At 36.6% G+C, this 25,290-nt stretch overlaps 1 protein-coding gene and 1 non-coding gene across 2 annotated transcripts; one reads left to right on the top strand and one right to left on the bottom strand.

The window, feature by feature from the left end:
• Nucleotides 1-2,686: 2,686 nt before the first annotated feature.
• Nucleotides 2,687-2,759, top strand: TRNAF-GAA (transfer RNA phenylalanine (anticodon GAA)). Its single transcript has one exon. It is a non-coding gene; the product is annotated as a tRNA-Phe (tRNA).
• A 13,503-nt stretch (nucleotides 2,760-16,262) lies between these two features.
• On the bottom strand, nucleotides 16,263-19,478 carry LOC141550105 (ret finger protein-like 4B). The gene is made up of 2 exons (XM_074280369.1): nucleotides 19,178-19,478; nucleotides 16,263-16,867 (listed from the first exon to the last, which is right to left on the bottom strand). The coding sequence occupies exons 1-2, from the start codon at nucleotides 19,476-19,478 to the stop codon at nucleotides 16,263-16,265; spliced, it is 906 nt and encodes a 301-aa protein (XP_074136470.1).
• Between the last annotated feature and the right edge of the window lie 5,812 nt (nucleotides 19,479-25,290).

Genomic DNA, 25,290 nt, shown 5'->3' with positions numbered 1-25,290 from the left:
TGTCTGGAAACTTTTGCTTCCTTATATTCATTTTCTCTGCTGAAAGATACAATAGATGTGCCTCACCTTCAAGTCATTCATTTTCACTGCATTGGTCAGAGTTCTGAATTGTTGCATTGTTGTTTTTTATTACATTGTCACAGTGACAGATAAATTATCCCACTGAATTTCTTCCTTCTCCATTAGTCCATACAAGTTTTCCTGAAGTTTGCCTCAATTCTTCATAATTGCTTCCTGTGGATCATTAACAATCTATCATCATCATATCATAATGTGTCTCCACTCTAACCCTTAGACCCAGAATTTTCTTTCAGTTTTTCCTGTCTTATAGCACAGTAAAATTACTAGACATCAGCTTTGTTTCTGGTTCTTTACTATCATAAAAACTGTTGCTGTACATAAGTTGGGTTTATATGAAGCTTTTCTTTTTGTTGATGACCTCCTTTCTCTGTCTTTTTTTTTTTTGAAGAATTGGAGAGTTGTATATATTAGAAGATTACATATCAGACTTGATTGACATGTTAAACAGCTTCCTCCCCTTCCACCTACTCCCACCAAACATACTTTGTTTTTTATTCTTCCTTACAAAAATGGAAAGGCTAATTCTCCAGTTGATAAATGGTCAAAGGATATGAACAGACCGTTTTCAGATGAAGAAATTAAAAGTATTTCTAATCACATGAAAAGGCACTCTAAATGACTATTGATCAGAGAAATTCAAATTAAGACAACTCTATGGTACTACTATACTCCTCTCAAATTGGCTAAGATGAGAGGAAAAGACAAGGACGGATGTTGGAGGAGATGCAGGAAAAGTGGAATTGTGAATGGATCCAGCCATTCTGGGAAGCAATTTGGAACTATTCAAAAAGTTATCATACTGTATGTGCATACCCTTTGACCCAGCAGTGTTTCTCTTGGGCCTATATCCCAAAGAGATCTTAAAGAAAGAAAAAGGACCCACATGTGCAAAAATGTTTGTGGCAGCCCTTTTCCTTGTGGCAAAAAATTGGAAACTGAGTGGATGCCCATCAGTTGGAGAATGGCTGAATAAGTTATGGTATATGAATGTTATGGAATATTATTGTTCTGTAAGAAATGATCAGGAGGATGATTTTAGAGAAGCCTGGAGAGACTTACATGAACTGAGGCTGAGTGAAATGAGCAGAACCAGGAGATCGTTGTACATGGCAACATCAATATCATAGAATAGATGGTCAATTCTGATGAATGTGACTGCTTCCAATAATAAGATTAATGCCAGTTCCAATGATCATGAGAGGAAGAGCGCCCTCTAGACCCAGAGAGAGGACTGTGGCAACTGAATATGGATCACAACATAACATTCTCACTCTTTTTTGTTGTTCATTTACATTTTGTTTTCTTACTCATGTACTTTCTTTTTTAAATCTGATTTTTCTTGAGCAGTAAGAGAATTGTATAAATATGTTTATACATATTGGATTTAACCTATATTTTAACATGTTTAACATAAATTGGATTGCTTGCCATCTAGGAGAGTGGGTGGAGGAGAGGAGGATTAAATTTAAACACTAGGCTATACAAGGTCAATGTTGTCAAATTATACATGCATATGTTTTAAAAATAAAAAGATTTACAAAAAAGAAAGAAAGAAGGAAAACAGAAAGGCTATATTGGAAAAATGATGGTAATGTGAAAATAAAGCATATCAATCAAAAGTTTTTAATAGTTCTTCTATAAACATATTGGAAACAAAATTTTTATTTTATTTTATTTTATTTTTATTTGACTTCTTTGATGTATGGCTAGCACTGGTTGCAATGGTATCAATTCAATATTGACTCAATTGGCAATCACTAAAACGCAGGCTATCTTATGCTTCAACTTCTGGTTCTATGTACCCTAGTCTATAGTTGTGCAGATTTTTTTTTTTTTTTTTTTTTTTTTTACCCCTAATGTAGGAATTTAAATTTAAATTATGGAAGTTTGTCTTATTAGACCCAAAAATCAGCTGGTGGAAATATTTGGAGATCCGAATCAATTGCCAATTCAGTATCCTTGACAGAATCCTCTTGTTGTAATTTTTACAAATATATGGTAAATATATAGTTTCTTTCAATTAATTGTGGGGGGGATGTTTATCAAGACAAGGTCAAAAAGAATCCATTATTTCACACCTAAGTGATCTTGTTCAAGAAATTCATATTCTTTAGAAATGAGTATCTGAACCAGTCCCAAAATCAGCCATAGTCGGGTCCAACCTTTTGCTCCACCTCGCTGAGGTCAGAGAGAAGACATGGGATTACTCCGGCACTACAACCTTCCCAAATCGAGAAAAATGCCCTTTTCTCCCTCTTTGCAGAGGTGTGGGATTGAACCTCTTCTCCCAAGTCTTTCTTTCTTTCTTTTTTTTTTTTACTTGTTATCTGGACATGATTAGCCGTATTCGCAATTGAAACGAGTAAAAAAAAAAAAGCATAGCATTTTCCTTCCCAGAAATTGTATGCCAGATGCCTATGTTTCCTGTTCACGATAAATCGCCTTATTAAAAAAGTTATGAATTTTCCTAGATGAATAATATCGTTTGAGCCTTTACAACAAACTAAGTCCCAGAATTCCCTTAACTCAGAAAATAAACCCTCATTCAGAAATTCTTCAAATCTAGAATAGAGGACACATGCTTGAAAAAAGGCATGGAACAGGTGCCGAAATAGCTCAGTTGGGAGAGCGTTAGACTGAAGATCTAAAGGTCCCTGGTTCGATCCCGGGTTTCGGCAGGAGTTGATGTTCGGGTCCTTTTTCTGTTTTCATCTCCTTTCATCCTCCTATGCAAGCCTCTGGTATTCAAGTGTTTCGGAGAGGCTGGAGAACTCTTAGTGCCCTTGCTCCCAAAGTGGGTATGTAGACTAGATCGGGTTTGGGGGCAGACGCACTAATAGAAACCGAAGTGCCACTTTCACCTCAGACAGGTAGAACAGAAACTTAGGTTCTTATCTTTTCGATGTCACATGGTTGTATTTGAGACCAAGAGCACTTGTTTCCTGAGCTTGCCTCTCTTGAACGCCATTACACCAGCCAACACCATCTTTCTCCTTTCTCCACATATGCTCCAGAACTGCCGGAAATTTGGGAATTCATATTTGCCTCCCTCCGAACTTTGGTATAATTATACACTTATTAATGTATGTTTGTAACACCAATGTCAAGCACTGTACTAAGCGCTAAGAATACAAACAGTACAAGAGACAGTCAAAGAACTTACAGTCCTACAGGGAGATAACATGAGAATAAGTATATAACAAGCAAGCTATGTACAGGATAAATAGAAATAATGAAAAGAGGAAGTCACTGGAATTAAGAGGGGTTGGGAAAAACTTCCTGTAGGGTTTAAATTGGGATTTAAAGGTCAACAATAGGAGGAGAGGAGAGAAAAGAACGTTTGGGGATTGTAGACTGTCAGGAAGAATGCCTGCAGTAAATAGAGTGCCTTGTTCATGGAACAGCCAGGAGGCCAGTGTTACTTGATCGAAGTTCATGTTGAACAGTAAGGCATAAGAAGCCTGGAAACTTCACTCAGCAGTGCCATTACTGGGTCTGTATCCCAAGAAAATCATAAAGGAGGGGAAAGGGCCCACATGTGCAAAAATGTTTGTGGTAGTAAAGAATTGGAAAATGAGTAGATGCCCATCAATTGGGGAATGGCTGAACAAGTTGTGGAATATGAAGATAAAAGAATATTATTGTTCTATTAAAAAGGATGAACAATCTGATTTTAGAAAGGCCTGGAATGATTTACATGAACTGATATTGAGTGAAACAAGCAGGACCAGGAATACGTTGTACACAGTAACAGCAAGAATGTGCATGATCAATTATGAAAAACTTGGTTCTTCTCAGTGGTTCAGTGATCCAAGGAGAACCCAATGAACTTTAGATAGAAAACACCCTCTGCATCCAGAAAAAGAACCATGGAGATTGAATGTAAATCAACACATGCTATGTTGACTTTTTTCTCTGATTTTTTTTTTCTTTCTCTCTCTCCTGTGATTTTTCCCTTTTGTTCTGATTTTTCTCTCCCAACATGACTCATAAAGCAATGTGTATCAAAAAAAAAATTAATTTTTTTTTAAAAAGAAGAAGAAGCCTGGAAAGATAGGATAGAGCTAAGTAATGAAGGGCTTTGAATGATACAGTATTTTGTATTTGATCCAGAAGGCAACAAAAAGTTATTGTAATTTATGAGATGAGTTGTGTGTGGGGAGGAAATATGTGACAAGGAAATATTTGAGCTTCAAAAAGATCAAGTTGGAAGATGGATTGAATGAGGAGAGATATGAGGCCGGCAGACTCATTAGAAGATTACTGCTGTAATCAGAGATAAAGTAATGACAAATGCATCCATATGAAAGGAGAGAAGGGGGCAAAAACGAGAGGTTTTGTAGAGGTGAAATCCACAGACCTTGGCAGCAGACAACAGATGAGGAATCAGGGATGACTGAGAGGGGTAATGAGAGTCTGTCAGCTGTATAACAGAGAAAGGTTTACATTTGAGAGATGTCTTGAAGATTAAAGACAAGAAGACTTAACAACTGATTGAATATATGGGATGAGTGAGAAGCTGAGAAAGAAGCAAATGTTGCAAACCTGACTGACTGGAAGGATGGTGGAACCCTTTGAAGCTTTCAGCTAAGGAAAATATGAAATTCTGGGATTGATTCAGATAATTTTCCTCCCAGTTTCTCTGGAGTCCTGAAGGTTGAGATAGCAGCTTTCCTTCTTTCTCCTGGCCTCTAGCCTAATCTGAGTTTATTAAGAATTCCATAGTTCAGAAAGTCTTCATGCCCAAACCATGGATCCTTCCAAGTACTGAGGGCTATTCTGAACCATGATACCCTTATTCAGAGACTATACAGTCACTAGGAAGCCAGAGGACTAGGTCCCACAAACCCAGTGTGCCTCAGGGCAAAGCCTATATTTCCAACCTTCAGTCTGGAAGTCCAATCTCTTATTGTTGTTTCTCTGCCCAGATGGGAAAAAAATCTGAGACCTCTAAGTTAAATTGAATTTAGAGAAATGAAATGAAATGAAAGTCACTTTGAGTTTACACATCATACTCATTAGATTGATTGGTAAAGGCAATAAAACCAGAAAATGACAGTTGTTAGAGGACTTCAGGGAAACAGAAACATTAATGTACTGTTGATTGAATTGTGAATTGGTTCATCCATTCTGGAAATCAACTTGGAACCATGCACTTCAAATTATAAAACTACACATATTCATTTTCAGTCCAGATACTAGGTCTATAGTTCCAAAGAAATAAAACAATGAGGAAAATTATTAATATGTACCAAAATATTAAGAGCAACTCCTTTTTTTTGTGGTGCAAAGAACTAGAAAGTTAAAAGGTCTCTCTACTTTGGAATGATTAAGCAAATAATGATATGTAGAAAAATACTGGAGAAGGTAATCATTTCCTTTTCTGGCTCATTTTACATATAAGGAAACTGAGGCAAGCAAGGTTGAGTGACTTGCCCAGGGTCTTACAGTTTGTAAGTGTGTGAAGCCTGATTCCAGCTAAAGGCTCTATAAATGTTTACATGGAATATTAAACAATCAGTTGTCTCTCTAGGCCATTTGAGCTGACTGGCTCAAATAAAAAAACACAGGGAGAAACTTAGAAAACTTCTAAGTTGAACCAGAAAACTCTAATCAATATATTAAACCAACCACTGATTCTAGGACCAGTGAGAACTAACCACATACATCTTTGGACACAATCAATATTGGAATTAATTTGGCTTGATTATACATATTTGTTATAAGTATGTTTTTTTTTTCCCTTTTTCTTTTTCAACTGGGAAGAGAGAAAAGAAATGTTTATTAATTGTAAAAACAAAATAAGAGTTAAAATGAAATTTAAAATTAAAAAAAATCTCACAGGCAACATGGAAATTTGTTCTGCTTAATTATGTGTATTTGTTACAAGAACTTTTTATTTGGGGAGGATATGGATAGAGAATATAGGAAGGGATATGTAGCAAGGAAAAGAAAAATAAGAAGAGAAAAAAAGGAAAGAAAAATGTATCATTGAAACATCTTTTTTTAATTGAGATGAAAGAACAAAAGGAAAGTTGGTGGGGAGAGGGGAAGCCCAGACAATCAGAAGAGCTTTGGACTTCAAAAAAGTAAGTTATATGTAATAGTATTTTTTTATGTATAATCTTTTTTGTTCTAAAACATGTAAATGCTCATTCTATGTGGTTTTTAATTCAGAATGATTTTGTTTTTAATAAAAAAACTCTTTTTTTTCCTGTTCTCTATGTAGATATTTAAATTAGTCATTCATGGGAGAGTCCACACGGGAGAGCCAGAAGGAGGGCAGCCTTAATGTGAGAATAGATCAGGATTAAAATCCCAACTCTGATAAAACTGACTGTGACAATGATGGAGTTTCTAGATAAATTCTGCTAAGTTCTCTCACTAATAGATATTAATACAGACCCTGCAATGATCTACTATTTGAAGTAATGAATCTTTTGATCTTTGAAATCAGTAAGGAGATTGACCAAGGGAATCCTGCTCAATTGAGTACCACTTGATGAAATTATAGTATGTAAATAGGTCGGCTAAAGAGACAATGAGGTGGCTGAAGTTTTGCCTCTTTGAAATAGCCCTAATCTGCATCTTGGTATAGGTATAGAACATTTTCACAGTTTGTAAAGGGAGTGCAATGAAGTGTTTATACTTATTTTTACCTTTAAGAGTAAAGAAATACTCAAAGTTGATGAAATTATGAGATAGTTAGCCATGACTCTTCTAAAAGATTAGCCATGCCTCTGGTGACTTTTGAAAAGCCAGCTAGTTAGCTCTTCAAGGTAGTAGAGAAAAAACACATTCCTGATAATCAAGGGAGTCTGCTTTTGATGAAGTCCTGAATGGCCCTGAGAGAAACTAAAGAATTGATCCTCAAGACAGGCAGGAAGAAAGCACTGACAGAGATCAATTTAACTCTGTGGTCCACTCTCTGGGGAGATCTTCCTGTCTGAAATCCAAGTTATGTCAACCCCCCCTCTGTAAAGGAATTGAGCAGTATCACCTTGCCACACCTTGTTAGAAATCCTAGTCACATTCCTAAAATTAAATTTTTCCTAAAAAATTTACCTAGAGATAATCCCATGGCTGCTGCCCTCCTTTGGGTCAGTTCTTCACATCACTCTGCTTCTCCTTACCCCACCCTACCCCCATGCCCCATGGTATCTCCTCTAACTCCACTCTGCTTCCCAACCCCACTTCTCCTCCTTACAGCTAACTCTTTTAGGGTGTTAAGTCCCTTTCAGGATTTAGTCTGACAGCTAAGGGCATGCCCCAAACTTGTGGGGTGCTCCTTTTCTACTGGATAATTGTGAAGTCTACTGAGGAACTTACATATGCTCTCCCAACTCTTTCATATTTATTATTCTTGTGTCTATTTGTATCTCTTCATTTTATTTGTAACCTCCTCTCTAAGTAAATCTACCTTTTGCCAAAGAGAATGGCCATTGTGAATACTTCATAAGACCAAACCCCAACTTTTGGTGCCTACCATCATCTGGTGTCTACAGCACTCACATCATGTTGGCCCTCAAACCACATCACTTTGATAGTGAAAAAACTATGGAGGGAGCAAATAGTCCTTGTGAGGAAATGGTTCTTTGCCTTTTCTTTGAAGCAAAAATGACTTGCAGAACAACAGCTTGCTGGGGAAGAGATGTTTCACTCAGGACAGAATAGATCTAGAGAGAGAATCCAACAGTCTCAGCTGCAGAGAGAAGCAGGACTAGGAAGCCCAAATAAGTGTTATGACCTACCTTGCAGAGACTCTCTCTCTACCTTTCCTTCCTTCTTCCCATCTCCCATCTCACCCTTAATCACACTAACAAAAAGAAAAGAGGAAGGAAAAGTTTTTGCAGTAATGGAGATTTGCTGTGTACTCCAAGTGTGTGCTTGCCCTTTCCATTGATATTCTGTGTTTTGTGGGAAAAATACACTTCAAGTGTATGGATGGATGTTCATGCTATACCAGATGAATAAATCACTTTGGTTGAGAAAATTGTGTCAATTAATTATTGAAGTTAAATTAAGTTCTTGAAGCTCTGAGGTTTGTGAGCTAGGATTTTGGAAGAACAAACTCTCAGAGTATCACCCTGAAATCTTCTGTGAACTCAAATTCATGAATTTGAATTTCAGAATATTCTGGAGGAAGTGTTTTCTATGAAAAAAGTAGCATAATCTATGGATTATGGGTTGGGAAGACTCTAGCTCAAATTCTGTCTCCAACATTTTTTAGTTGTGTGACACTGAATAAGAGTGAACCTCTTAGTGTCTGAATTTCTTCAAATGTAAAATTAAAAGGTTAGATCTGATGGTACCTTAAGTCCTTTCTATCTCTGAATCAATGACTCAAAAAAACAAAACAAAACAAAATTAAAAAAAAAACAACTGCAAAATCAGCTTCTGGTGTGGTAGGAAAGTAGTGATAAAGACAGAGGATGTTAAAAAACAAAGCTTTTAAAAGCATCTACAAATATTAGCTTAAATTGTGCTCCAAGTGAAATCTTTGTACTATAGCATAATTTAGCATACTACTAGAATAACTAGATCATAACATCATTTACAATCTATCAATAAAATGAGATGTATTCAACAAGCATTTATTAAACACCATTATGTCAACTACTCTGCTGGATGCTGGAAATGCAATGACAAAAAGAAATGATCCTGCCCTGAAAAGCTCATATACTATTGGGATTTTATTGGGAAAAAAACAAAAGATACACATCAAATGAGAAATGCATAATAATAAGGGAGAAGATTAATATCTAGAGAAGTATGATATGGTGATATGGTTCCTGTTTGGATGTGATCTGTCAATGAAGAATTTTCTTTTTTCAATTTTTTTGCAAAGCAATTGGGGTTAAGTAACTCACCAGGACAGGTGATCTATCCACTGAGCCATTTATCAAATTCTATAAATTGGAAATATGAGCTAGATAAAATGATAACTCACAGATTTTCTTTTAAGAGAAGCAAATTTTAAAAATGGTCTTATCCTATGAACAGACAATTCTCAGATGATGAAATTGAAACTATATCCCATTCATATGAAAGAGTGTTCCAAATCACTACTGACCAGAGAAATGCAAATTAAGACAACTCTGAGATACCACTACACACCTGTCAGATTGGCTAAGATGACAGGAACAAATAATGATGAATGTTGGAGGGGATGTGGGGAAACTGGGACACTAATACATTGCTGGTGGAGTTGTGAAAGAACCCAGCCATTCTGGAGAGCAATTTGGAACTATGCCCAAACAGTTATCAAACTGTGCATACCCTTTGACCCAGTAGTACTACTACTGGGCTTATATCCCAAAGAAATACTAAAGAGCGGAAAGAGACCTGTATGTGCCAAAATGTTTGTGGCAGCCCTTTTTGTTGTAGCTAGAAACTGGAAGATGAATGGATGTCCATTAGTTAGAGAATGGTTGGGTAAATTGTGGTATATGAAGGTTATGGAATATTATTGCTCTGTAAGAAATGACCAACAGGATGAATACAGAGAGGCTTGGAGAGACTTAAATCAACTGATGCTGAGTGAAATGAACAGAACCAGAAGATCACTGTCCACTTCATTGTTGTATGAAGAAGTATTCTGATAGAAGTGGATATCTTCAACATAAAGAAGATCCAACTCACTTCCAGTTGATCAATGATGGACAGAGGTAGCTACACCCAGAGAAGGAACACTGGGAAGTGAATGTAAATTGTTAGCACTAATATCTGTCTGCCCAGGTTACATGTACCTTCGGAATCTAATGATTATTGTGCAACAAGCAAATGGTATTTACACACATGTATTGTATCTAGGTTATATTGTAACACATGTAAAATGTATGGGATTGCCTGTCATCGGGGGGAGGGAGGAGGGAGGGGAGGGATAATTTGGAAAAATGAATACAAGGGATAATATTATAAAAAAATATATAATAAAAAATAATTTTAAAAAAATGGTCTTATCCTGTGTTCCAAGAACAAGAAACATGTTTTCTGGAATATTTATCATTTTGCCTTTCAGAATATATGACAAATCAATATTTGTTATATATTCAATCTGTACTATTAAAACATGTTGCAGCAGAATAAGAAAAAAAGATAAAAATCTATTAAGAACCTGATAAGACTTCCTAAATTAAGTAAAAATCTATTTTTCTCTATTAAAGCTTTTTATTTTTTTAACATATGCATGGATAATTCTTCAACATTAACCTCTGCAATACCTTGTGTTCCATTTCCCTCCCTCTTCTCATATTCCCCCCCCAGTAGCAAAAAATCAATTATATGTTAAACATTGTAGAAATATATGTTAAATCCAATGTATGCATACATATTTATATAATGATCTTGCTGTTCGAGAAAAATCACATCAAACCCGGAAAAAAAAATGAAGAAAATAAAATGCAAGCAAACAACAACAAAAAGAATGAAAATGCTATGTTGTGAACTGTTAGGATTACAAGGTGATAACTCAGGTTGTCTCTATAGCGAACCACACTCAGTTCCCACAGTCCTCTCTCTGGGTGCAGATGACTCTCTTCATCACAAGACCATTGGAACTGGTTTGAATCATCTCATTGTTGAAGAGAGCCATGTTCATCAGAATTGATCATCTTGTTGCCGTGTACAATGATCTCCTGGTTCTGCTCATTTCACTTAGTATTAGTTCATGTAAGTTTCTCCAAGCCTCTCAAATCATCCTGGTTATTTTTTCTTACAGAACAATAATATTCCATAACATTCATATACCATAACTTATTCAATTATTCTTCAACTGTTGGGCATACATTCAGTTTTAATCTACAAATCATTATGCAGAAAATGTTTATATTTTCCCAATTATATATAAAAACAATTTTAACACTTGACTTTTAAAATTTTCAGTTCCAAATTATCTGCTTCTTTCCCTCCTTTTCCTCTTCCTTGAGGAGACAAGCAATAGATTATACATGTAGTCATGCATAACACATTTCTAGATTAGCCATGCTATATGAGAAAACACAAACCCTCCACAAACTCTCCCCACTAAAAAACCAAAACTAAACTAAACAAAAAACAAAACCAAGAAAAACAAAGTTAAAAAAAAACAACAAAAGTTCAATCTGTAGAAGGCCATACATATTGGGGAACTCTGGAGAAGTATACTTGAAACAAGTGGAATTGATGAGTATACATATACTTAGTACTTAGCTTGATCTAATGGTTCTCTAGTTCACACATACTCAATATACTTTAATGATGTAATTGTAATAGGGACAAAGTCAGACTCAGAGGGAGACTGGTTGAAACTGGCAGACTGCTGACGGAGACTGGGTCAGACTATGACAGACACAGACTGTGTAAGGGACAATAAAGACTTTGGACTCTATTCTTGTCCATTCTCGTGGTGTCTATCCAATATTGCTGTTATTGTATACAGTGTTCTTCTGATTCTGCTCTTTTCACTTTGCATCAGTTCATATAAAACTTCTTAGGTTTTTCTGAAACTATCCCTTTTGTCATTTCTTATAGCATAATAGTATTCTATCACAATCATATTTCACAACTTGTTCAGCCATTCCCTAATTGATAGATATTCTCTCAATTCCAATTCTTTCTCACTACAAAAAGAGTTGCTATAAATATTTTTGCACATATATATCCTTTTCCTTTTAAAAATCTCTTTGATTTAGGAATCTATCTGCCAAGGAAAATCAGAAACTATATGAGCAAAACTACAAAACACTTTCCACATAAATTAAGTCTTATCTAACCAACTGGAAAACTATTAAATGCTCTTGGATGAGCTAAATATTGATAACATTGAATAGTGATAAATGTCATCATTTCAGGTTAAGTAAATATATCTAAAGTTTAAGTAAATATTGGCTAACATAACATACTTATGCAGGTCACAGACACATAGAAATAATGAATAGTAAAATACAGAAAAATAATTTAAACATTCTTGTAAGTTCTTCACCTCATCTCTCCATTCCCCACACTTCTGACTCAGTTTCCCAGTGGTCTTCTTTTGAATAAGAACCTACCTGATTACTACGTGATTAATTGAAAACTGGGATAGTTACCTGAAGTAAAACTGAGTTAAGGATGCTTTATCCTGTATTATGTATGTGCTCTCAGGTCAAAGCCTGAAGGAACTGTTTTGCTGCTATAATATCCTTGCTTTTCTTCTCTTATGGCAATTTTTATAATCAGAGCAAATGATCAGCAAAAACCATGAACACAATTCAAAAAAAAAAAATGTGGTCTTTATATGTAAAGTCCAGACTAGCTCTCTGAAGGACTTCAGGATCAGCCAGGATCATTGGTCTTAGTGGAAGAATGAAGGAGGCAGGAGGGCCATGTGGCTGATCAAAGATGGAGTCTGGTATCTCCTCTTGTGTCTGTGGCCGGAGAGCTATATCTGAAAGCTGTGGTCAAGAAAGCTGCTGCTGAGAAAGAGTTCTGAGTCTGACACTCCCGTTAAATATTCCAGTAGGGTTACATCATCTCACACTGAGCATGAGCAACCACACTGAACATGCACCACTGTAGCACATTGCATCACCATATTACCCTAAGTATATGCCAACTAGATTGATTACATCATTAAGTATGTGCTTAGAGAACCATTCTCACATTGAGTAGGTACTTAGCTATAAATATCCTCCTGTCCTAGATTTAAGTACACCTTTTCAGAGTTCTTGCCCTCTACAATTATATACTAAAGTAGACAAGTATTGACCTAATCATCTATGTTGTTAGCTGCATGTATTTGTCTATTTATTTTAACTTCTCAGTTGTTGCTGACTTTTGTGATATTTGTGTAAGGTTACCTACTCCAATTATAGGGGACATAACTGGTGGGGATGATAGGTGGCCCTCCTACCTGACCCAAGAGGAAAATTCCAATCAATAAGGAGATGTCTGTGCAAGATTATCCTCATAGCACTATTCCCAATCTGTATTATCCAATATGATTAGAATAAAGGGCAAGGAAAGGAGGAAACTGGGAATTTCATACTTAATATCCCCATGAGAAAAAAAGTATGTTTCCAGGAGAAAATATTGACTACTGCCTTGGTAAAAGATAAAATCAAAGACATCAGAAAATTAGCACATGTTCTAATTCAAACTTGGAGCTCACCTTTTAACACCTTTTGGTCTTGGTTTGGAGGAGCTTGTTGGAGACAGGTTTTATGGTTTTTCCTGATAGCCCTCAGTGGAGTTATGTCCCCTCTGTATGATGCAACTTATTACCAATGAGGTTCAGAAAACTGCAAAATCATTACCATAGAAGGTACAGACATGGGATTAGCACAATTGATGGTGCTCAAGAGACCGAGGATGGGAATCTGAGCCTGGGAAAATATGTCAGACCCCAAAAATGAAGTCAACCAGGAAGTTGAAGAAATGTATAAACTTTGGTGTGAGAAGCTTTCAACTGATGAAAGAGAGGAGGGAAATTGAATGAAGTGAACTGATAAAGATGTCTCACAAGATGGAAACAGTATTGTAAAAATTGAGTGAAGGTTGGTTGTGTCCGAGGGCCAGATTTCTTTCTCCAGAAATCACTTGGTTTACAAGATTGGGACCTCTTCGTGAGATTAAATTGGGGCCACCTTGGCTTTGAAACCCCCCATATAAGGTAATATAGTAATCCCGAATATGTGATCGAGTTAGAACTTTTTTTCATTTATGACTAAAAATGTGAGGTAATTTGTCCTGACTAAAAAGGGCAAGATCCAGCCTTTAGAGTGTTATCCCATGTCCCTTATAATTCTGGTCTTTTTACTGGAACTCTCCTCTCTGCCTAAATGCTTGTGGGGTGAGAGATGCCTTTTCTCCTAAGATTATAATAAAATTCCTTTCTGCTTTTACTTTGAGAAATCTCCTTAATGTATTTGATTTATTTGAGCCAGTTGTCTTTATCCCACAAACCCAAAGAATTCTCATTTTATTCTTTATACATTTTATATATTCTTTATACATAAAACAAGATGTATTGATGTAGGTGGTAGCACAGTTGGGTTGATTTAAAATTGGTTGAAGGACCATACTTAAAGGGTATCAATACAAGTCAACACCAGCCATGAGGGAGTTCTTTAGTGGTTACAATTTTTACTAATAATTTAGATTAAAATGGCATTTTGCTAGCATTCTTTGCATTTTCCACTCTTCGACTAAACATGGTAACTAAAGTCCAAAAAATGGATGCTTTCCCTCCATTCTCTGGTCTGTAATTGTATCTGATGAATGATGGAGGACTGAAAATACTTTGGGGGCATGGATGCTATTAATTGGAGACTGATGACAAATTATGCCTCACTGCAGAGATTCTCACCTGGAAATATAAGGGGAAGGGGGGCAGGGAGGGAGAGGTAAAAGAATAAGCATTTCTCAAGGACCTTCTAAATGATAGGCCTGAACAGCACCAAGCACTTTACAAAAATAATCTCATTTGTTTATTAGCCCTTGAAGTTGGTTCTATTATGTACCTCATTTTAGCATCCAAGAACCTGAAATCAAGTGATTTAAACAATGTCTGAAATCAAATTAGAACTCGGGTGAAGAAAATCCTAAGGCGGGCAGGAAGGGTTGGTCTTTACTGAGGGAAAAACAAAACAAAACAAAAAAACAACTGAACAGCTGTTTCTGACTTTAGGGCAAGCATTGTACCCATTCTCCACCTCGATATCTCTGGCACCAGGGGCCAGAAGCAAAAAGATACGAAGAAATGATGTGGATTAAATCTCCCTGTACCTTAACGTGATGTCCAGGAAGAGAAAAGCCACCTTTCCTTCAACGTCCTAGTTAGTTCTTGTCTCACCCATACATAGGTGTTTGTGCTTCGTTTATTCATGAAAGACAATTATGTCACAGATTTAAAGCAGTTTTATATCAGGAGCATATGGATACTTGCTGTATCTGTCAGTACACTTTTGGCTTACAAAGAAACCCATTTCTCCAGTGAAACCCATTTACCCAATGATCCTATCCACAAGATGAGTCCTAGACCCTCAAGAAGACTGTTAACAAAAAAAGGCGAAGTTTTACAGGAGCAAACTTCAGTTTGGAGAATAGACAGCCCACAATGATGCGGATTGAGAGAAGTATCTTTGGAGGGAACTTTGCACCAAACTGATTGCGGGTGGAGGAGATTTTTCCAGGGTGCAAGTCTCAGAGTAGAAATCCTGTAGGGATCTATCTTTCTTTGTCGCTGTGCTCAGTTTGTATTTTACCATTCTCCATGTGGTCTTACCTACTTTCCCTCCGTTTTGGTAGTTTTGTTTCATTCCCTCCCTACAGCTCTACTACTTAATAATGCTTAGTTTTTGTTTCTTGTTGCATTTTCCTTCAAATTTCAATTTCACCATAGACTCCAACGCTATTTAACCAATAAGGTCATAAGAGGAACAAGAAGCAAGAGTTTTGTGACCTCGGGGGCTAGTTCACGGATAAAACACTCACTTAGCATGCCAGAGGTAGCGGGATCGGTGCTTGTATCCTCCATGGCAGTTTTGCCCTTTGGGCTGCAAGCTATTCGGGACTTAAATGGGAATATCTCTAAATATGTCTGGGAAAAAGTAAGTCAGGTCTTCATATCACCTTCAATACCTGAAATTCACAGATTGGCCCCTAGCTTTCTGATTCTGCTTATTTCTCTCTGCATTAATTTAAGAAACTCTTTCCTTTTAAACAATAATTTTTATTGATTCTTTTTGTTTCTTACATGACCATAGTGTCCCATGAATGGTATCCCCCCCCCCACTCTCCTCCAGAGTCATTCCATAAAACAAATAATGGTTTATTTGGCTTTTAGAGGGGGGCAAATCAGCATAAAAGCCCCAAAATATGTGCAGCATAAAACATCTGTGGATCTCCCACTGCCACCAAGTTGTAGATTGGAAATCTTTTCTCAAATGTTTTCACTTGAGTCTTGCTTGATCTTTATAATTTTGTTATATTTACTTTTGATTCTTTGGTGGGTTCTTTCCATCTGTCTTTTGGAAATAAACTTCCTCATTCTTGAATTTTCTAAACACATAGTTTATGGAGCAAATTCTGTCTCTCATGTATGGACCTTCAATCTATCTTATGCTGTTCATTGCACAAATATTACAAAATAAGAAAACTTGTCCCTGCTCCCAAAATGAAGTTCATCACAATACAGGAGGGGAAAAGTCATGTTATGGTGGTCACAGGCTGGGTTCTTCTCTGAAGGAAGTTTCCAGGCAAGTGTCATCATACTCATCCTCTAGGGTTTCTTCAGCCTCATCTGATACTGGGTCTATAGACAAAATATTTTCATTCTTGGAGCTGAGGCCAATAGAAAATATAGGAATGAGAGGCTCTAAAAAGGAGCTGGTGAATGTATAGATATGGCATTTTCTGTCTACATCATAAAACACTATATCTCCCATTTCATAGTCCAGAAAGATCCCCACTTTGCAGAGTTTCCCTGTTAAGGGAATTTTGGTCCTAGGTATGGTACAGACTAGATAATCACTTTGTCTCAGACTCAAAAGCCAGTATCCAGTAGAAGAACATGGTGGAACTATTCCCTTTCTTTTTACAGACTTTTCACAAAGACCAACATCCCAAGCAGAACTGTTTCCCACTGTCACCTCCCAATAATGTCTCCCAGATTTGAAGCTCTGAGTTGCTAGAACAGGACTACATTGATCAGATTGTTCCACATCACAGTGCAACTTCTTCCATACATCGCTTCCTCTCATTGTTTTCCTATCTGTGGATAAGATGATTCCAGGATGTGCAGTTTTAGGATCCAGAGTGATTTCCTCTAAAGAAAGAGAAATAAACAGTGTTAAGGAGTTATTACATAACAGTCATCAAGCAGGGATCATTAAAAAGAGAATTTCTCAGATCTTGATGGATACTAAGAAGGCAATTAATAGAAGAAACCCAACATCTCAGATGGCTTTAGGAACTCAGGGGCTTATTGTCCATTCACAGCAATATTTAGGAGAGTCACTACAAGCCCAAGTGTCCCTGAGAAGGTGCAGAGATCCACCAAATAGATGAAGGTAGGTCCATATTCTACCACAAGAACTTAATTTAATTCCATGTAGTTTGGAGTTTATCTAATTTTTCAGGGCATTCAGGCTTCATCTCCATGAAGAGTTCTTTCTATTGGCTAAAGATTTCTCACTGAGATTTAGACAGCATTGAGATGCAAATTTCATGTATTTCATTATAGTCAGTAAATGTTCTCAAAATCCAAACAAACAGCCACTGCTTGCACTTTTGCTAGCACTGTCTGGATTCCAAAAACCAAAGACTTGGAAGGGAGTGGGGGAAGACTCTAGGACCACACCTCACTGGAGAGAGTGATAAAGAAATCAAATTTACATCAGTAAATTTCAGGTTATTCATCACATGTCCCTTTGAGCAATAGAAACTTCAGCCACCTTCTTCTGGTCTTTTGCTCAGATGCTTCTGTTCTTATACACTCTAGAGCACTAAAGATCCACTGGCTTATTCCAACCAACATACCTTTAATCATATAATATCTATTCTTACCTTCACTTTTTGTGGAATTGAAAATAGATATTCCACTCTATTTTGTATTATTTTCAATTTATTATATATTAATGATCAAACTGCTATGTATTAGTTGGTTCCCTCATTATGTGATCAAAGTTCCTCTTAGCCTGTAACTTTGGTTGCCTCTTGTGAAATTTGAAAATGGATATTTCATGATTAATAATAGATTGAGAATTGTTTCTAATCAGAATCAACATTTCTGAATCAAATTCAAACTTGATTGTATTGGTTCTATTAGTCAAATCTCGAAGAGTTTAATTTTCCTCTTCTTAGGAACTAAAATCCAGCCACAAAAATTCTAACCTGTGAGTCTTTGCTGACCCCAGACAGGATAGGACTCAATATGGTGGTAGGATGTTTGTCTACCACAGGACTTTTGAAAGGATGTTAGGGGTCCTTCTGACATAAGCAGCACCAGTTAATCAGATATTAAATACATCTCTATAGTCACTGGGTAAATAGTATGAAAGAGTTGTTCTGTCAGATTCCTCCTTAACTACTGAAGAGTATGGGATCCAATTTAATGGTATTTGTCAATTGTGCTAATAAATTAATCATGGTCAGAATTTTGTGCCTTAGTTTCCCTTAGTCACAATACTCTTCCTTATGATAAACTCCACCTCAGTGTTCCCCTCCCCACCAAGGAACTCTGATTTTTTCAGTGTTAAAAAATCCCATTCCATTCTATTTCCTTCAGCAGATTTTCCCCCCTCTATCATTCTCATTCTCATGGCAATCTTCAGTTTCTCAGTCTATGGACTGATTTCTTGATTCGTACAATCATGCCTTCCTCATCCACAAAATCCCTTGGTTTTCCATCTTTGCTAGATTTCATTCTACATTTCTCTTCCCTTTTATGGCTAAACTACTTTTGCAGTCTAGCTACAATCAGCACCTTCACTTCCTTTCCTTTCATTCTCTTCTCAATTCTTTGCAGTGTAGTTTCTGACCTCATTATTCAACAGGAACTGATTTCTCCAAAGTTAACAATGATTTTTTAATTGTCAGATCAAAAGATTCTCCCTCCCCCGTTTTCATCTTCCCTGACTTTCTTAGATACTGGTGTCTACCTTCTTCTGGATATTCTTTAATCTCCACATTTCTGTAATATTTTCACTCTATTTCTACTTGCCTAGCCACTCTCTCCATCTTTCCCAGGGCCTCTTCTATCCTTCCTTACAGTTATCTGCACTATTTCACCCAACAGATGGTAAGTTCCATGAGAGTAAGTACTGTTGTTGTTGTTATTGTTGCCTTTATATCACCAGTGCTTCACATAGTTAGATCCATAAAAGGTGTTTTTTAGAAATGGCTTTCTACTTGACTTGACTTGCAAAGGGAAGCTCAGAACTACAAAAAGAAGATAATGTCTCTTGCATAAAAGGAGTCTCAATATAGAAGCAGAAAAAAAAGTTCTGGAAAGGATTTTGAGGCAGTTCCTGAAAATACCATTTCATTGGAATAGCTTGGGCTACCTGGGGGAAAGGGACAAATAACGAGACAGAAAACCCATTCATTCATGAAATCATCAGATCAGTACACTTACCATAGAATTTGGTTTTCATCAGTTTTCTCTGATTCAGGCTTCTTCTCAAAGGGAGTTGGACCAGCTTGAAGGACTGTGCTACTTTGCACAGTTGTTGATCAAGCCAGAGAGTTTTCAACTCAGAAACTGTCCGACACTGAGGACATGGGAAGCTATTCCCACTAGACATTTGAATGTGCTTGAGGATACAGTCTTGGCAGAAATTGTGACCACAGGCTATTGACATGGGATTTGTGAGCAACTCTAGGCAGATAGAGCAGTTGAGCTCTTCTGAAATACTTGAAATAAGACATGAGGCCATGATTCTTAAAAAAGAAAGAGAACAATTGGTTATTTCACAACAGTAAGTTAAGTCTTTACTGAGCAAGACAAATTCATTCCATTGATACAAGGCAGAGCAGCAAACTCAAGACTTTTCTCAGAGCAATTGAAAATTCAAGGAAAGAAGCTACCCCTGAATTTGTATCATAGGCAGCAGCCGACCCAGAGAAAACAATTTATTTAATAGAGTATTAGACATGTAGACAAAAAGATCTGGATCAAATTCTGTCTCAGATACTTATTAGCTGTGTGTGTCTGAAAAAAATCACAATCTCTTTAAGACTAAAATTCCCTCATCTGTTAAAAAAAAAAAAAAAAAAAAAAAAAGGGCTGTTACCACTGTATGCCCATTTTACCAGCCTGTTGTGAAGATAAAATTAGATATTTTAATGAATTTTGTATACTTTTTAAAAAAGGATGCATAACTTTCATTTTTGGCACAGAATTGGTTAAAAATATACAATAATAGTAAAAATAACACATGATGAAGCAGCTCCTATTCAATTTTACTGCTCTTCCTCAAAGTCTCTCTTAGTCAATAGATATACCCAAGGAATACATAAACAGCTAAGCAGTGCAACTGATATGGTACTGGACCTAGGTAATCTTTTTTATTTTATTACTTTATTTGTTATTATTTATTTAAGTATCATTATTAACTATTTTATTTTTTAGTTATTCAAATCTGGCCTCAGATATTTTGTTTTCCCCCATATTTTTAATTATGTGTAAACACAAATTTTAACCTTCAATTAAAAATTTTTTTTTGCATTCCCAATTCCCCCTTCCTTACCTCCCTTTTTCCTCCCATTCCAAAAGTCAGTAATTTCCTATATTATATATGTTAGATAATATATACAAAAGAATATTATATATTAAATACATATGTGATATATATATTATACATGTACAATCATGATGTATATTATATATGTATAATCATGTAAAATATTTTCATTAGTCTTATAGTGAAAGAAAATGCAAAAATGAGGTGGAAAAAGGAAATGGCAAACTTTTTCAGGATCTTTGTCAAGAAAACCCCAAATGGGGTCATGAAGAGTCAGACTTGAATGAAATGACTCAAAAACAACACCTCCATGATATCACAGCACAATGTCTTCAGAATCTCTAAATCCTTGCCTGACAAAAGTGATATAACAATGATAACACTTTCCTGTAGCACATTAAAGTTTGCAAGATATACAAAATAATCCAGTTATTTTGATTTACTGAAAAGCCAACATTTTCAGAAATAGCGCTAACCTCTGATTTGAGTCTTTCCCAAAGTCTGGAGCTCCAACTCAGTTTCCCAATTTCCAAGACTAAAGAGTCTTTGATGATTCTTATTTTCACATCTTATGTAGCTCCACCCTATTCATTTATCCCCACCCCCCCTTAAGTAGATGCTAAATTATTCTCAAAGAATTTCTTGATTACATCTCTAAGCCATGGGAGGTGTCTCTTCATTGATTCTAGCAAATCTGAAGTCCACCAGGCAGTTTTCTTTGAATTTTTAATGAAACCTATTTCATACAAGGTGCTTAGCACTGAGTATGCTGAGGAGAAAAACCAAAGTCCTTGCCCTAAGAACTTATATTCTCCTGGAGACAAATAGGATATCTGTAATGAACGCAAATTTATGATAAGCTGCCTCTTCAACTGGTCATTCTCTACCTCCTAGCCCAGGTCTCAGTGTACCTCTCTGGTCCACAGCTTGCTGCCACTCCACTTTCCATTCCAATTCCAACCCAACTCTAAATACCATGCTAAGGAGTTGAGATCATCTAAACTTAGCATTCCTGGGGATCAAGAAGCTTCCTCTTCACTCTCCACCAAGTACCCTCTCCTCTCCTCTTCAGTTTTCCACCTCTAGAGGAGAGAAGGGCCATTACATCAAGAGCTCTATTCCCACTAGAAAGGGCTTGTCAGAGAATGAACTCACTTCTTAAAGGGCTTCTTAAACTTTTCCCATTCCAGAAGCCTTTTTACCAGAGAAATTTTGCTCTATCTGATCTCAAATCTGAGCAGAGGTGCTTCTGGTAGCATTCAATGCAACATATATAACATTCTATTCTCATAGAACCCCCTCTTTCCTTTTTTTTCTTTCTCCCCTTCCTCAATGGTATTTTAACTTTGCAAATATAAGGAGAGTTTTTGACATTCACCTTTGTAAGATTTCTTCTCCCTCTTCTCTTCCTTCCTCCCTCCCCAAGAAAGAAGCAGGCTAAACATGTACAATTATTTTAAACATATTTCCATATTTGCCATGTGGTGCAAGAAAAATCAGACCAAAAGGGAAAAGGCAAAAGCAAACAAAGAAACAAAAAAGGTGAAAATATAGTGATATGATCCACATCCAGCCTCCATACTTCTCTCCCTGGATGCCAATGACACATTCCATCTCTAGTTTATTGGAATTGTTCTGAATCACTGCATTGCTGAGAAGAGACAACCCCTCACAACCCACCATCACACCACTCTCCTGATTCTGCTCTATAATGTTCTCCTGAGAATGCCAACTTTTCCAAGAAAGGAAAGAGATGTAGCCATTTCCTTTTCATAAAGTATCACTAGATTGTAGGTGAATGTTACAGACATGGGGTATCTCAATTTCAAGAAAACACCCAAATAATTCTCATTTTATTCTTGTAAACAACATATATTGATGTAGGTGGCAGTGCAGTTGGGTTAATTTAAAATTGTTTGAAGGACCAGTCTAAAGGGTACCAGTGTAAATCAACACCAGCCATGAAGGAGTTCTTTAGAGGTGAGGTGCAGGGATCTGAACTTGATCCTATGTTGATAACAATTTTTGCTAATAACTTAACGATAGATGCCATTTGACCAGCATTCTTTACATTTTCCACCCTTCCAATAAACTTCCTAAGCAAAGTCCAAAACAAAGAACGCTTTTCTCTCATTCTCTAGTCTGTGATTGTATGTGAAGAATGATGGAGGATTGAAAATACTTTTGGGGCATGGATGCTATTAATTAGAGAATAATAATAAATTATGCCTCTGTTTGGTTAAGGTTTATGAATTTGCTCCTATACAATGACTTACTCCCACATCTGGTGGGACCTAAGATACATGAAAATGTTTACTAACAATTAATAATAACAATAAATGATAAAAAAGGAAAACAAGAATTGTAAGTGCAGTTCTTATAACAAACGCACTTAATGCAACCTATGACTCATATAACTAGTACAATACAAAGAGATATATAGACTAGAAGGGAAGAGAAGAAAGAATAACTCAGGAATTGGGGAAGCAGAAACATTGCAAACTTCTGGCTGGGGAATCCTGGATTATAGCCCTGCAAGTCCCAACCAGGAGAGTCCCAGGCAGAGCATCCTTTCCATAGGTGAAATTCCAATTTGGGTATTGATCTATGAAGACTTAAATAGACCAGGGAACAAAGGTGGCTAAATGGCAGCAATACTGACTTCACTTTCTTGAGTGAATCCAGAAGGGGACCCAGTCCTGCCAGTCTGTCAAGAGTTAAGCTTCACTCCTGGAGTGGCTAATTCCAGTATATAGTATATAGTATATAGTATATAGTACATTCACCCAGAAAGGTGTTCTTTTAACTATATTTGTTCCCAGGGTTATGCAGCAGCTGCAAAATAGGGGTGAATAATAGTTCATTGTACTGCAATTACGCCATGGACATGGAGGGAAACTGAGAGCCGAGGCCTACAGAATCTTATTCTAATACCTATATCTTTCAGCCTCACTGCAGAGATTCTCCCCCGGGGAATTCAAGGGGAAGGAGAGCAGGGAGGAAGAAAATAAGCCTTACTCAAGGACCTCCTATATGATAGGCTTAAACAGCACTAAGCACCTTACAAAAATGACCTCATTTGCTTCCCAGCCCTCAATGTTGATGCTATTATTTACCCCATTCTAGAATCTAAGAACTTGAAATCGAAAGTGAGTTACCAAGATCTAAGATCAAATTGGAACTCAGGTGAAGAAAACCCCAAAGGGATCAGAAGGGTTGGTCTTGACTGAGGAAAAAAAAAAAAAAAAACTAAACTAAACAGCTATTTCTGACTTTAGGTCAAGCATTGTACCCATTCTCCACCTAGATATCTCTGGCACTGGGGGTCAGAAGCAAAAAGATACAAAGAGATGATGTGGATTAAATCTCCCTGGTACTTTAACATGATGTCCAGGAGGAGAAATTCAAGCTTTCCTTCAAGGACCTAGTTAGACCTAGTCTCACACATACAAAGGGAAACACTAGGGCTTGAGCAAAAATCTTCTTGTTCTTAATTAAAAGGAATCATTTCTCATTATTGAAAATGCCCTCATAATCTTTTCTTATCCCCATATTGTCACAGAATATCTCCTGGGATTCCCAAGTCCCTGCCTGACAGAAGGGACATGACAGTAATAATGCTTCCATGTAGCACCTCAAGAATCACAAAATAATCTAGGTATTTTGATTCAGTAAGAAGCCAACATTTCTAGAAGTAACACTTACCTTCTGCTCTCTCTAGTCTTCCTCCTCTGGAGCTCCAGGTCACTTTCTAAGAAGACTGATTCTGCCCGGGTTCTTATCCAAAGTCTTAAGTAGCTCCACCCTACTTAGTTAACACTATTTTTACTATGTGTTAACACTCTCAAAAGAATAGATTGCCTTTTTTCATCCTTGCTTACATCTGTAATGCTGTAAGAAATGGCCCTTGATTCTGGCAAACTGGGGAAATCCCATTAGACAGTTGTCCCTTTGAGACAATAAAACCTATTTCATACAAGAATGGTACTTGGAACTGAGAATACTAAAGAGCAAAACCATAGTGTCTACCCTCAAGGAGCTTATATTCCCCTGGAGCTATATACCATGAACACCTTTGTTGTTATTGTTGACACTTCTAGCCTAAAAATGCCCAGATTTTAAACCCTTTCCTTGCCACTTCTATATTAGGTCATTTCTCTATGAGTATGGATCTCAACTTTAAGGCCCCTGAAAACGAAGACTAGTTCACACTGTTCCCCCTTGCACTTAGCACAGTGCTTACTAGTTAGTAAGCACTTAATAAATGTTTGTCACATTCAATAAAAAGGTCTGAGGTAGGAATTCACACCTGAAATGGAAATTGAAGAAAGCTGTTGGTGTTCCGCCTTCATTTTTGAAGAAGACCAACTGTACTGTTCTCCCTCAAAGTCTCTTTTAGTCACTAGATATCCCCAAGAAACACATAAACAGCTAAGTAGTGCAAAGGATGAAGTACTGTTCCTAGGTAACCTTTTTTGTTTTATGACTTTATTTGTTATTATTTATTTATATGTTATTATTTTAATTATTTTATTTTTTAGTTATTCAAATCTGACCTTAGATACTTTATTTCTCCCCCATATTTTTAATCACATGTAAAGATAAATTTTGACCTTCAATTAAAAAAGCATGTTCCCAATTTCCTGCTTTCCTTACCTCCCCTTTCCCTCTCCTTCCAAAAGTCAGTAATTTGATATATATTATATATGTACAATCATGTAAAACATATTTCCATTAGTCTTATTGTGAAAGAAAATGCAAAAAGGAGCTGGAAAAGAAAATGGCAAACTTTTCAGTATCTTTGTCAAAAAAAACCCAAATGGGCTCATGAAGAATCAGACTTGAATGATATGACTCAAAAACAACAGCCCCATGATATCATAGAGTATCTCTTTGAAATCCCTAAATCCTTACCTGACAAAAGTGATAGTGACAAAAATTATAACACTTTCCTATAATATTTTGAAGAGTTCAATGATCTGTGTCCAAGTTACAATCAAACCTT

Source organism: Sminthopsis crassicaudata, chromosome 1 (assembly GCF_048593235.1).
Source record: "Sminthopsis crassicaudata isolate SCR6 chromosome 1, ASM4859323v1, whole genome shotgun sequence".
Taxonomy (NCBI): Eukaryota; Metazoa; Chordata; class Mammalia; order Dasyuromorphia; family Dasyuridae; genus Sminthopsis; species Sminthopsis crassicaudata.
Note: the sequence above shows the minus strand (reverse complement) of the source record. Positions and strands in the feature narration are given on the sequence as shown.

Bases quoted from the DNA above. Each gene is read 5' to 3' on its own strand.
- LOC141550105 (XM_074280369.1), bottom strand. From the start codon at position 19,478: ATGGCCTCATGTCTTATTTCAAGTATTTCAGAAGAGCTCAACTGCTCT. The intron at 16,868-19,177 runs GTAAGTGTACTG...CTCTTTCTTTAG, and splicing joins GATGAAAACCAAATTCTATG to AGGAAATCACTCTGGATCCT.